Source organism: Phalacrocorax carbo (assembly GCF_963921805.1).
Source record: "Phalacrocorax carbo chromosome W unlocalized genomic scaffold, bPhaCar2.1 SUPER_W_unloc_1, whole genome shotgun sequence".
In the NCBI taxonomy this organism is placed as follows: domain Eukaryota; kingdom Metazoa; phylum Chordata; class Aves; order Suliformes; family Phalacrocoracidae; genus Phalacrocorax; species Phalacrocorax carbo.
Window position 1 is genome coordinate 2,837,492 of NW_026990243.1, and position 14,609 is coordinate 2,852,100.

The 14,609-nt window shown below is 43.8% G+C and overlaps 2 protein-coding genes across 11 annotated transcripts in view; one reads left to right on the forward strand and one right to left on the reverse strand.

Annotated features, from left to right (window-relative positions):
• LOC135310817 (ubiquitin-associated protein 1-like) overlaps window positions 1-7,990 on the reverse strand; it is a 46,617-nt gene extending 38,627 nt beyond the window's left edge. For 4 of the 9 annotated variants that reach the window (XM_064439830.1, XM_064439826.1, XM_064439813.1 and 1 more), the window contains exon 1: window positions 7,942-7,990. The gene's annotated coding sequence lies outside the window, so the exon portion shown is untranslated. Of the gene's footprint in view, window positions 1-7,590; window positions 7,795-7,850 lie in introns of those variants that run through there. The other 5 variants (XM_064439819.1, XM_064439821.1, XM_064439822.1 and 2 more) reach the window with 5 other exon arrangements.
• A 5,261-nt stretch (window positions 7,991-13,251) lies between these two features.
• The window catches only part of LOC135310802 (DDB1- and CUL4-associated factor 12-like), a 35,010-nt gene continuing 33,652 nt past the window's right edge, over window positions 13,252-14,609 (forward strand). For both annotated transcript variants that reach the window (XM_064439783.1, XM_064439784.1), the window contains exons 1-2: window positions 13,252-13,507; window positions 14,323-14,577. In XM_064439783.1, the coding sequence (XP_064295853.1) occupies window positions 13,439-13,507; window positions 14,323-14,577 (324 nt within the window). In that variant the 5' untranslated portion in view covers window positions 13,252-13,438. The remainder of the gene's footprint in view (window positions 13,508-14,322; window positions 14,578-14,609) is intronic.

A 14,609-nucleotide genomic window follows, 5' to 3' on the forward strand; every position in this document is an offset into this window, starting at 1 on the left:
ACAAAGAGAGTCAGTACATCTGTTAAACAAGGTTCATTCTATGCATGCAACTGCCACAGCTGAGGTTACTAGTAGTGAAGATGCACAAACCACACAGACAACCCTTACCCTCTGAGAAGGAAAGCAGAGCAACTACCCAATCCCCAAGATGTAACTTTTATGGATGCTCCAGTTGCTACACTCACCTTTACATACTGCTTCAGAAAGCCTTTTTGTATCATACATGTCATTCCTCCCTCCCTGCTATGCAGTCACCAGCTACATTCAGACAAGATACTCAGTAGATACCCAAGCATCATAAAATAACCTTTACACCCACCTACCTTAATTCCAATTGTTTCCATATAAAATGAGTTTAAAGATTTAGATTTCCTCACTTAAGAAAAACAAAACCAAACAACACACAGCTGAAAAGGTCTGCTTTCTCTCTCTAAGACAACAATTCCATTTGCCCTCCCAGCACTGCAATCCTATACTTGTAGTTAATGTTTGGGGTAGATGAGTTTAAGGACTAATGTAGACTGGAAGCCTGCACTTCACTACAAACACAGAATCATCTTTTTATCACAAACGTACAGAGCAAAATCCAGAAACTCGCAAGGTACTGGGGGTGACAAACATACACACACAATTACAAGCCTAGCATATAAAGACTGAACTAGAGTTTCATGTTCAAGTGGAATAGAAAATGGAAAAGAAACCACGACCACAGAGACACTACTTTCAGATTAAATCTAGAAGGCTACAGGATATTCAGACTGCCAGGAACTGAATACCCTTATACACACGCGCTCACTTTTCATTCATTACCTTTTGGTAAAGGTAATGGAAAGTAGTTTTGCCAAAAGTTCCCTTATACCCTCAGCACTGCCTATTTCTTATATGACACTTCAAAATAGTGTTCAAGGCACTTAACCAGCAGTAAAACTATCCCTCTTTTGCAGATGTGAGGAACAGGGCACAAAGCTGAAGCAGTTTGCCCACAGTAATCCAGCCCAGCCAGCAATAAAGCCAGAACATAACTTGTATTTCCTGAATCCCAAATCCACATCTACCCCAAGATTTTCACTGCATTCTCTCAAGTTTGGATCAATATCTTTGTCCCCCCCAATTTTCCCTATCAAATCACTCCTATTCAGCTTTTTATCTTACTATAAAAGCCTTAAGGATGTGCTTCTGGATTGATAATACAAAATTGGATTTAGTCCAAACTTAATTTCTAAGTTACTACTTCAAATTCATTTAAGTCTGCAATTTTGTTATACACTATATATCCAGTCTCGCTCAGTGGTATAAACTTTTTTCCTGCATGTTAGAAATTTCAGCAGCTACAGTAATGAATGCAACCCCTGAAACATTTGAAGCAATGAATAACAGAAACAGCTCATTTTATGTGCAAAAGCAGCCTTCAAGGATGCATTAGCTTCATTTCCTCAGGACATTTTGACAGATCTGACTCAGCTTCAGCAATCTAGCCTTACTTCTATTTTATAACTAGACCAGAATAGGTTGCTGGATAAGATTGTCTCACGACCATCCAACAGTCATACCCACAGCTTTTCCTCTCCAAAAATCTAACAGACTGGCAACAATATGGGACTACTAACAGTACAGAGATCTATCTCAACAGACCATCATTACTATGACAAAGCAGCAAGATTTTTTTTTCCCCCCAAAGGAAAGTGGAAAGACTATGGGTTGACCATTCCTCAACTGAGATATCAGATTTTCTCCTATAACCTGAGAATCAGTCCCAGCCTGCCTCTTTTATAACCCATGCGTCTGAGTCAATCCAGCTTACTTTAGCAAATAAATCCAGTGCTGCCTAATGACAGAACAGGAGCATCACATTTACATTCCTGCAGTAACATCAAATTACAGGAGAACTATGCCTTGAAGAAGGCTTGTAGTAAAATGGATACACAACTTCTCTCCCAACTTGAAGGGAAAGAAAGACGACCTTTACATTACTCAGTAGAATTAATTTATCCAGAATATAGCTAGATCTGTGCACTAAATACTGGTGTATTTCAAGTTCAAGTGTTCATCTCCTTGGGAGAGGGGAGAGAAGGCAGAGAGGTAGAAGTTAGGACTTCATCAGTCCAATATCCTAACACATACAGAACATCCCAAGAGACAGGCAGACCTTCAGAACTGTATACTACTTGCATATGCAATATGGAAGCTCAGGTATGAAAAGGATATTATCATGTCACACAAACAGATGTGGCACAGCCATTCTGTCAACCAAATGTTTATTTCTAGAGTCCATCCCCAGCTCCAAAAGCAGCTTAGACCGCCTAGCCATTCATGCCACATTCAGCTTCTTCACCTTTGTCTACTTTCATTTATCTTGCATCTCATAATATGCTTGTGGATACTTTAAGCTGTATTTATTAAGGCTTTTCCAGTTGAAGATCTTCATGTAGAAGAGATTACAGAACATAACAGTATTACATTTATGACCACACTTAAATTTGCTAGCTTTCCCTTTGCATACAAATTAAGATAAATTCAATAGTGTTAGTTAAAAGCAACAAGCTTTTTACCATCTTTACTTGTATTTTCTTTGTAAAGAAATTACATTACTAAGCACAGGCACTCAGAGGTCTAGAAATATATTATGATCTTTTTACAGGAAGCCTGTAACTGCAGATATTTTGAAAACTGCCCTCTGCTAAGACACTAATCAAAATCTAGGAATTGTTCTTCCACAGACAGTTCATTGGCTTAAATGTATTGCATTTTGCATTTGTGCAAGCATGAGACTCCTTATCAACTGTGGGAGTCCTGAAATGCATCTTCCCTCCCAACTCAAAGTCTGATAGTTCTTCAGATTAAAATGGTAATGCAAATATTTGGCTGATTAAAACTTGATAAAGAATTTCCTTACCCAAACATTTTCTTTAAATTATTCCTCAGAATAGTATCTAGAAGATGATACTTCAAATAGTTATATGCTTAGTTGTAAAAGTAATTGCAGGTACAAGAGCCCTGCCAGCCAATGACCACTGATAGAATTACAGCTTGATTAACAAATCTAGGTTTATAAGGAACACAAATCTCAGAGGCATGTAATATAGAAATCTACACACACCCCCAACCTTTATGGTTCATTACCCCCTCAAGTGCAAAGTTATTTTATACTACCATAGTTTTTCCATCCATTTGTTTGCAAAACTCCAACTCACACCTGATTTAGGGGATACATTATTGGGAAGAGAGGGAATGAGTAAGTTAAAGAACCTAAAGGTGCTTTCTGAAAAGCACAATAAAACACCTTCTTTTAATACTGTTACAAACACAGCAAGCAAAATGAATCTCAATCTTTCAGCTTTTTTTTCTACCAAGAAGTCAAACAGACTAGCAATAAACTGCTTGCAGTAACCTAATAATTAAAAAATTAAGAAAACATTATTCTCTCAGAAGGTATGCAGCATAAAGCTTTTCTGTCCTTTTTTGCCACTCACAATTTTATTCCAGATGATTAATGGTGATTTTATTAATATAAACTCCTTTCCCTAATACATGTGCCTCCTATATTTCTATTTCAAACTATTTCAAACTATACATTACTGTGCAAGGACACCACGTGATTGTATTAGTCATTAGGGTGGAACCCAGCGTGGCTTTGCTGTATCAGAAAAGGAAATACATATGCTTTAACAATTACTTTGCAGAGTGTTTATAAACTAGGAATCTAGTTTCATTTTAGAGTTCAGAATTGATGAAGTAAATCAAGTTGAACACATAAGCACATCTCTATATCTAGATTAAGCACAGTGCTAACACTTGACATAGCACAACTGGTAATACGGATACTCTTAGAAATCCAACCTCCCAAACTCAGAGAATAAATCTCACCAGTAATTTTAGTCATGGCTTCATCTGCTGCTTGCCTAGATATGTCAAATGGTGCAAGCACAAACATAGAATCATAGAAAGAAAGGGTTTAAATCAAGTCTTTCACATAATCTAGTAGATAATTATCATGAACACTGATCTACAGCAACATAGACAAGACTAACTAGGAGCTCACAACTCTTTATTACTAGTTACCATGATACCAACTACCAATAGCTAAGTAGCTTAAGTATATTCATATTCAGACCATCTTCCAGCTGAAGAACTGACGACTACTTGGATAGGACTCATGTTCTTCTGTTTTCCCCACTAGAAGTGTTACTCTGATGTAAGAGTTTGACACAAAATGCAGCTGAGAAAATACAAGCTCAGAATTTCCATTTGAACTCTGTCAGTTAGAAACTGTAATACTTCTAATGCAACACGGTATTTCGAAACAATCTGCTTTCCCTTCTAGAAAAGATTTAAACTTAAGTCAGAGCAATGATATTCTGTTCTCCCTTTGATATACTTCTGTGTTTCAAGTACATTGCAAGCTTAAAGGATTCTGAAAAGACCTTGTAGCCTTTCAAAGAGAGGGAAACCACACACACACACACACACACACACAAAACACCACACCCAAAAACCCACATCCAAGTTTAGACATACAAGCTGTTCTTTCAAACTTTCCCAACCACAGGAAAGACAGTATTTCTTAACATTTAAGAAAATGCCTTCCCCATGTGTGCAAGGATTTGGAATAAATCTGGTCATTTAAGAGAGGGAAAAACTCCAATGCTCAGTTTCCTCTTAGGAAACCGACTCAATGACCGACTTGGTCATTAGGGACACAGAACATGAGCTTATTCAAACCAAGTCGGAGGGGCAAAGCATTAAGCAATGCACTTGCATACCAGAGAGGATTACCTACATAGGTAGTTAACACAGAAAAACTGAGCTCAGGCTTGTATCAATCAACTGCAATCCCAATGATCAATTGTAGAGCGGTACACACTGTAAGATCAATAGCATTGCCTTCCTAGTTATCAGAGCGAACAGACACAATACAGGGAAGAGAAACCAACCTTTGATGCACCCTAGAAGGCCTACTTTTTCAAACAAGAAAGTTATTTATGATTTTTAAGCAACCCTTCTTTGCCTTTTCTTCAAACAATAGTTTTCAAAAACATCTTCCAGAGCTTTTAATTTACAGCTCCACTAGACCTTATTTACACTGACATTGATCTGAATTGCACTGATCAATTTTAAATAAATAGTAATGCCTTTAGGTAGAGATCCTTGTAAAATGACAGCTGAAGCTCTGGAATTTATGACTGAAGAGACTGGAAGTGATTATGTTAAAAACAAAATGCCAGAGAAGACTGGATAGAAGTTGTCTAATAAGTAAAACTAAATTTCTCACAGATCAATTTATCAAAATATTCAACCCAGCACCAACTGTAAAATACAGGAACAGGCTGATGTAAAAAACTTATGATATAGAGACTAGACACTGACAACAATATTTAATGTCCTGAATTATCAATCCCTAAAGTTTGTGGAAGCAACATGAAATCCTCTTCCTTTCTAATTTTATAAGCTTATGGTAAGTAAGGTGATGCTTTCTGCGGCATTACAGCACTTTTGCCACCAGCACCAGCCAAAACAGCTCTGGCTGCTAGTGTGATAGAATTAGATGAGGTGGTCTGCTGGATCGGTCCAGAAACCTGACTCCTATTCTGTTAGAGATTTTTTGTCTTGCAGGCCAGATCCAGCCAGTAAGACAAGAAAGGTGCAATCATTTTCAATTTTGTTTCTGAGACTAAAACCACGAGCTTGCAAAAGCTAAGTTTAAAAACTACATGTTTTCTCTCCCCCATCCTTAAAATTAAGGTTTTGCCTAAAAGGTTTAAGTCACCCAATTGCAATAGTGATCGAAAGCATCACTTCCACTTTTGAATTACAGCTCTGCATGCACAGAAAACTGAAGTCATTAAGTAGCAGTACTACCATGGTACTGTAACCTAACACCATCCTGCACATGGCCTTGAATAAATCAGTCCAACTCTGCTATGTTGCTACCACATGTACCATCTCAGCCCCATTCTCTTTCCCATGGCTAGTACAGTGCTACACACATAGCTCAGTTTCATATGGAGAACAGGAGGCCAAAACAGGTTGTTCCTCCCCCCCTTCCCTGAAAAACACTGTTGCAGAGCAGAGATGCCAGGTATGCAGTCAGCCCTAGAAAGCCAGCAGTTGCAGGAGTGCCTGCACAGGGACAGGAAGTCCCATGCTCTGAGGACAATGATAAGATAAGGAAGGCAAGGAAGAGGTCTGGCTAACTGCAGTACTGCCTCTTCCTTTTTCCTTAACACCCTAGATCACAGTTGGAGCAAGATTCCCCCCCACCAAGCTCCCACACAAAAGCCTCTTAACCCCATAACAGGCTATAAGATGCAGTATGCCTTCTATCAGCAGCACAGCCACTGAAGTTATATCATCGGTACCAACTCAGTTGTTCCTTAATTTGGCAATACTCACTTTTCATTTTGGAATATCCACCTCAAAGTGCTTAAATTTTACATGAATACATCTTTACTGAGTCCAGGATGGCAGCTATATTAGTTGTGCAGCCAAGTGCCAGAGTCCACCTGCTTATCTCTATTTTAATGAGACAGCATCAACATCATGAGACTTTTTTTTTTTTTTGCTTGTTTGGAATTTAAGTGATGCGATGAATAAAACACTTGATAAGGTCATTACTCGTTTCCATCTATTGGAATTTCTTTTACTAATTAAAGAAAAACAAAGCAATCATAACTTTCCCTTTAAAAATTATAGATTTTGAGTTATCAGAACTCAAGAAGACAGTTCTTGAATTATACTAAATGGCTTCATAGAAGCGTTAAGTGTTTTACTTCTAGTAAGCACTGAGCTAAGCAGAAAACAAAGCATTACCAGGAAGCTAGAAACTATAAGACTAAAGTATTCTTACACCAGCATATACATCCATGGTATGTCTGCATCTCAAATGCAGAGAAAGATACAATCCTCTTCCCCATTCAAAAGCAAAACAGCTAACTGGAAAAGATCCAGAAATAGGTAACAAACAGAGACATGGAGGACTAGGACCCATGAAGTAAACAAGATCTTAGCTCTTCAGCCTGAGACACAAATAAAGAATCAATACAAGAGAAGTCTAAACTCACAAGTTGCATAGGGAAGATGAGTACTATGGTTTTCACAAGACAAGAGCCAAAAACTGTCAAGCCTGCCTTCAGGTAATTTGTTAAAAAACACACACACGCCCCCAAAACAAACACAGATATTTTGGTTCTTCACATTAGATTTGGTTACCTTGGGGAGGAACTTACTTCCAAATATCATGGACACTAACTACTTACTCGAATTTCAACAGCAGTCAGCTCTTAGAAGGCAAATTCATCAAGGGTTATTAAGCAGAAAGGTATTCCCTTGACTCAGGCAGTCCCCAAAATTGCCAGAAAGCAGAAGAGGGTAGGGAAAGGAGTATCACCCTACTTGCCTGACCTCCCTCTGTTCCCCAAGTTCAGCCCAAAACATAATGCCAGGACTCCATCCCTCTGAGCTGACCGCATACGTTCTCAACTCCATTAAACGGTACCTTTAAAAGGAATATCGAGAAGCTATAAAGGCGGAACAAGGCTACACGCTAACGCAGCATCCACAGGCTCGCTCCCTTCCGTGGCCGAGGGAACTCACCCACAACCTGCGAGCCGCCCCACCAGCACTTCAGATCTGCTGAATCACGACGGAGGCGCGGGGGGGGGGCCCTCACCTCAGACAAAGAGACGCGACGGCTAAATTTGGCCCGGCGGCGGGGCGGAGGGCCCGAGAAGCGGCCACCTACAACCCCCTACCCAGGCCCCGCTACAAAATGAAACAGCACCCGCACCCTCTACCGGGCCCCTCTACCTGCGCGACACCTAGCAGCTCCAGCTATCCCCACGGCCACTACCTACCTCCCACCCCTACGAAACCCGCATCACATGACCACCTCCATAACCGAGCGACACCATCTTGTTTGTCTGTCTGTCCGTCCGTCTACCTGCTCTGCTCTGCTCTTCGTCTCGTCTCGTCTCGTCTCCCCGGCGATGCACTGACGTCACGCCGCAAGATCACCTGCCACCACCAGCCCAATCCGGATGTGCTCACGGTGAACGTCACCTCAGCAGGGAGAGGGAGGGGTGGGGCGAGGAAGCCCCGCCTCTTTCCGCAGAGGGCGGGGCGGAGGTGGGGGGTGTTGGTGCCCGGTGGTTCCTGGGCCCGTCTCCGGACCTGCCTCTCTCCTAGCTGGGTACAGCGACAGGCTCCCCTGGGGGATGGATGAAGGTGATGAGCCGGGCCCAGAGGGGACATTTCGCCCCATACGCTTCAGCCCCTTCCCTCAGTGGTTATGGCCACCTCGACGTCTGCCCTTGACCCCTCACAAGGGGCTGCACATCTGCCCAGTGCAGATAAGGGGGCACTCCCATCGGAGTGCATTGGAGCACAGTGCTTATCCCCAAGAGCAGCTTTAGCAGCAGGTTTTCAGACTGTTGAGAGGGCCTTGATCCGAAATAGAGGAGTTTTGCCCAAAACGCAGGTGGCAGCCGTGCATGTGCGAGGGAGGATGGTGGAAAGGGAGGTTCTAGCAAAAAAAGAATTATCGCTTTGATGTCCCACAAAAAATAGAATTTTCCGCTAAGCCGTAACAATGAACCATGCGAGCCTGGCAAAACAGAATTTGGTGGCCAGAGAGGGGAGCTGAGAGGTAGGGAAGCACTTGTTTTACGACTATATCCTTGAGGAGAGCTGAGAGACTGATCAAAGCAAACATCCCGCCTCAGAAGCCGCTGAGAACGGGGTGATGAAGTGTGTAGTCAAGGAGAACAACTAATTGGGATGTAGATAAGAACTAAAACAAAGTGCCCAGTACAGGAACTGTCCTCGTTATAATATTAAAAATCAGGCCCATAGGCCAGGAACCGCCCCCCTCTAGTAAGTCCCTCACTCTCTGAGCGTGCGTGGTAAATTAAAAGGGAGCCGTACCTTTACATCCAAGTGAGAAAGAAATTAACCAGTTATTAGCTGGGGGTGTGAATATTAGCTGTGACTGACACATTTAACTGTATAAATGCCCTGTGTATTCTCGGTGCGGGGGGCTAGCTTTGTGGGTTACCACCTAGCGCCCATCTTTGCGCAAAAATGACTTGACTCAAGTACCTCCGCTCTGTGTGGAGTTTGGCGTTTTGCACACCAGGCGAACGAACCCGCTTTTCGGGATAACAAAGTCATAGCTGATTTGGAGAAATGACAAATTATCTCCAGAACCCATTCCCCATATAACTCACTTGTCTGGCCAGTTTGGAAGCCAGATGGGATGTGGCGGTTAACAATTGCATATCGGCGCCTGAATGCTAATACAGCCCTGCTGACAGCTGGAGGTGCCAAACATTGCAAACTTAACGGCTACTTTGCAAACAGCAGCGCAGCCCTGGATGGCAGCGCTAGATGTCAAAGATATGTTCTTTATGGTTCCCTTAAAGGAGGAAGACAAATAGAAGTTTGCTTTCACTTAGGAGGGAATACAATATATTTTTAACAGACTCCCTCAGGGATATAAACATTCACCCACAATTGCTCATGCTGCACTTTCTGAACTTTTATAGACAGTCTCACTCCCTCAAGATGCGAAACTGTATCAATATATAGATGATATCCTAATTGGAGGAACTTCCCCTGAAAGGGAGGGGGAAGTGGCAGCAGCAGTGTAGCAAGCACTAAATAAAGCAGAAATTGGGATTCCACCTGGAAAACGCCAGGGACCAAGTAAAGAAATAAAATTTTTAGGTACTTTGTGGATAGCAGGCAGTGCAGTAATAACTCCAGACACCTTAAGAAAAATCAAAGAGTTGCAAATGCCCCAGTCAAGGGGGAAATTACAACAAGTAACAGGAACTTTAGGATATTGGAGGAAGCCTGTACCTGGATTCTCTATAATTTCCTGACCATTATACTCACTCTTACGGAAAGGCAAACCCTGGGAGTAGAAACCAGAATGTACAGAGGCGGTCAAAACCCTACCTGAAGAATTAAAAACATATCAGTCACTAGGACCAGTACATGCCCATGACCCTATTATAGCTGAATGGGGTTTTGCTGAACATGCTACTTACTGTAACCTGTTCCAAACTGGCCCCAATGGGCCCAAAAGACTGTTACTGTTTAGCTCAACTGCATTCAAAGAAACAGAATGATGATACTCTGAATGGGAAAGGGGACTTTTATCTTTAGTCTGAGCAGTTAAACAGGTTGAGAAAATACATCAGGGACAACCTGTACAAACTAGAGGACCATTGCATTAACTAGAAACAATCCTAAAGGGGACTGCTCCCCCAGAAAGAGTTGCACAAAAACCCACTGTCAGAAAATGGTATGCTTACCTAACAGGAGTTGCAGAAAATATACAGTTAACTGAAGGACACACTAAGGTTTCTAAGTTGCAGATGCCCATAAACACAGACTCTTTAGCATTACAGCCTTTTAAACCTTCACCCATTCTGGATGCACCACCCCTCACTGAGGGTACACCAACAGAAAACATTTGGTTTATGGATGCTTCAGCAAAAAGGATAAATGGGAAATGGCAATATAAGGCTGTTGCATTTGATATTAGCACCGGCAAACAGGTAATAGAAGAAGGTGAAGGCGGTGCACAAGTAGGAGAAATAAGAGCAGTTGTTTTGGCAGCACAGAATGGAGCAAAAATAATCTATGTAGACTCCTATGCTGTGTGGGCTGGTGCCACACAGTGGCTTTGTCAGTGGGAAACCTTGAAGTGGGAAGTAAATAAATCTCCAGTTTGGAGAAACAAGGACTGGCAATTATTACTAGATAGAGCCAGGAGAACACCTTTCAAGATGGGATGGGTAAAAGCTCATGCTAAGGATGATCAAGCAGCCACAAAGTGGAATCAAAAGGTAGATGAGCTAACTAAAATTAGGACAATCACCTTAGATCCTGAGTGGTATCGCTTGGGAGAATGGTTACATCAAAACCTAGGCCACACAGGCAAAGAAGCACTTTGCTGCACAAAGTAAAGGCTGACCTATAAACAGGAAAACTTGTGAAACTATTCTTACAGAATGTCCCCAGTGTAGACCGAAATTACTAGCAGATCATCCTGCTAAAGCACCACCTCTACACATCAAGGAAGGGAAAACTTTATGGTCTATGTGGCAAATTGATTATAGCGGACCATTCAAATCCTCTGCAGGATATCAGTACATTCTTGCAGGAGTGGAAGTAGTCTCTGACTTGCTCGTGGCGACTAAATGTCAGAAAAGCTGATGGGTGAAATACAGTGCAAGGGCTATCATTTTGGTTCGCAAATCTACCTACTCCTGATGTTATCCAAAGTGATAAGGGCTCACATTTTTCGTGTAAGGAAGTGCAAGACTGGGCAAAAGAAGAGGGAATTAAATGGGTATTCCACACCCCGTACTACCCTCAGTTGAATGGGGTGGTAGGAAGAGCTAATGGCTTATTAAAAAAAGAGTCTCAAACCACACGAGGCTCAATGGGATACAAGACTTCCCAAAGCACTCAATCAATTAAATAATCTATATGGGCCTACTGGAAGCCCTGTAAGCCAAGCAGTCTTTGTAAAAGCTGAACTTAGTGCTCCACTCACTGGGGAAAGAGAACAACCAACAATATTACAGCCAGGACAGCCTGTGATGGTTAATCTACCATCCCTTGGTACTGTGTCTATGACTCTATGACTTTAACTAAACCTCATGGTCCATCTGCCTGGGAAGCTACCAATAGCAGTGGTGCAAAACACAGAATTAGTGCACGATGGATTTTTCCTTCTTTTTAATGGGGTAACCCATTCGGACTCTCTCCACCTAGACAAATCTCTGTTTTCTCTTACAGCACTCCACAGAAAGACCAATTGAAATGCAGTGTTCATGTTACTATTTCAAATCCTAACACCACTACCCCCAGCATTTCCTGGAGGGACTCCTTGCCTCAGTCGGATCACTGTGGGAGCAGACAAGGACCATCTAAACAAATAAAGGTATTTTTTAATTTTTTTTGGTTTTCTGTTTTGGAATTGGGACTAGTCATTTTGGGGTTCTCATAAGCCATAGAAGACGTCCTACATGGAGCACCATATCCAGTGATGCCATGAAAAGCCGAAATCAGGACTCAATAGTCTGAATTACTATTAAGCAGGTATTCTTTATTGCAGCGCTGGACGCACAGGGGATCACTCCTCCTCATGTGCATGCCCGCACAGGGTTAGTTGCATAACTTATGCAAGCTTTACATATTCATTAGTTTTCCAAGAAAAGATATACCTATTCATTAATGTTCTGAGAACTCATTATCATGTGCAAATGTCCTTTGCACATGCCCGTTGGTGTCTCTGGGTGGTCGTCAGGGGTCTCTGGATGAAGGATCTACTCTTCCTCACTGTGTCCGCTAGTTAACTTTTGCTTTTGCGCAAACTCAGTTCTGAGATCACGTATATACTGTCCTTGAGGGATGGTCTGTTCTGGTTTAGTGTTTGCTCTGCAGTTCCTTATCTTTATGGTGTGGAATAAGTGAATGTGGCCTCCCGTGACAGCACCGGAGATCTCATCGCCCTTGTTGGACGCAAGCTGTGGGATAGAAAAACAACCCACAAAAACACAGAACTGAGGCCTTGATATGCAGTACAGAAGGTCAGGGGCACAGCTGGAGCACCGAAGCAGGAGAGCGCGCTTATCTATGTTTATGCCATATGTGGAGCTAGTGTGATAGAACACATCCAGAGGTGGAGAGAAGGGAAAAATACTAGCTCAGGAGGCAGACTATATTAAGGCTGCTCTTTTGTTAATAAACGGCTTTGGCTTTGCTTGTGCATGAATACGGAGTATGTGTCATGAATCGCCACATTATGGTTCTGTACATCTGCTTTTCTAAGGTCAAACGTCATCGTCGTAAATTTTTGTTTAGGCGCTTCTTGTCTTGAAGCCTTTCTGACTCCCCCAAAGCAACAAGTTTTAGTCACAACAGCTCTAACTCTATCAAAATGAAGAAAGAAAATAGCTATCCTGCACCTTTCCTATGCTGAAATTGACGGGGCCCGGGGAGGCCGCCAGCTAGCCCCACCGATCCGTGCAGAGTAGCGGGGAACGGACACGAGGCGAGACCGGGATGCTTCGCCCCGAGCCTCACCGCCGCCAGGGGGCGCGCCCTGCCTCGGCGAGGCCCCGCTGCCATGGCAACCACAGAGCGGGCGAGCTAGCTCACCCCCCCCGCCTCCTCCGGTTGCTAGGAAACGAGGCTCTCGGATGGGACGGGGGAGCTGTCACAAAGGCGCGACGCGACTGTCGTAAAAAAAATCCCGGGTATAATGTCGTGAAGCACGGTCGGTGGGGCCAGTGGTGGAGACAGTGACTGGGTCCGGGTCCCCGCATTTATATGCCCCACTCCCCAGCGGCTGTCTCCCCCTTTTCCTCTTGCTCCATGTTGGGCCCGGGTCGGGCTCTCGGCCGGTCCTCCTCGTTCTCCTCCTATGGCCCGGAAAACAGTTATCAGGAAGCGGAAAGCGGCCGCGGGGCTCGGGGTTCTCCGTGGGGAGCAGGTAGGCAAGGGGAGTGGGAACGGGCGTATGGAGGGGGGGAAGCCTTGCCCTCGGTGGGAGAGTATGTGCTGGCGACCGGGGCGGGGGGTGTGTGTGAACCTGACGGGTTTTCCGTGTCCCGGTACCCGCTTGGGGCGGGGAAGAAGGGTTGGGGGTGTTCCGGTGCCTGAGGAAGGTGTCCTGGGGTAGGGGGATGAGTAGTCTCGGCCCCGGTGGTGGTGGGTGTCTTAGTACGGTACAATAGGCAGCCCCCGCTCCTTGCTCCGATGTTGCCGGGGGCTTTCCCGGGTTCCTGCTGCCCGCCCCGCCCGGCGCTGCCCCCGTTGGGTTCAGCTGTTCGGCCGGTAACCGCCAGGTCCCCGCCGCCCTTGGGCTGAGCGATGCTGCGGGGCGGCCCCAGGTCGGGCCGCAGGAGGCCGATGAATGGCGCGGTCGGTATCGGGCGGCCCCCGCGGTGTCACCCCCAAACCTGGCGAGCTTACGGTGGGGGGCTGTCGGGGCTGCTCTCTTAAGCACTATTTACAGTGTTTCTCGCTTTCCTCTTGTTTCTCTAAGCATCTGGCGTCTCAATGGTGCCAAACCGCTGTGGACTGTTTTTAATATCATTGCGGTGTTACTTTTTTAGCAGATATTTATGTTTTATTTTATGTTGCTGAAAGGTGTATCAGCATTTCTGAGTTAATTTTTGTGTATGGTATTCCATGGGTAGTTTGGAAGTTTTCAGTATTTTGCTGAGAATATATTTGAATTTAGAAGGGTCATGTCTTAAGTTTGTTCTAGTTGCTTTATCTAATTTCCATGCTTCTTTTCCACAGTATGGGTGGGATCACTCAGTTCACAAAAGGAAAAGACTCCCCCTGGTGAAAAGGTCTCTGGTGTACTATCTGAAAAGTAGAGAGGTCAGGATGCTGAATGAGTCCAGCTATCACCACTTGTTGCACGGATATGCAGCCCAGCAGCTTCCCAGCCTCCTGAAGGAGAGAGAATTTCACCTCGGAACTTTTAATAAAGTGTTTGCCTCCCAGTGGTTGAACCACCGACAAGTGGTGTGTGGGACAAAATGCAACACAGTAAGCGCCACCTCTTTCTCTTTCCTCTGTTA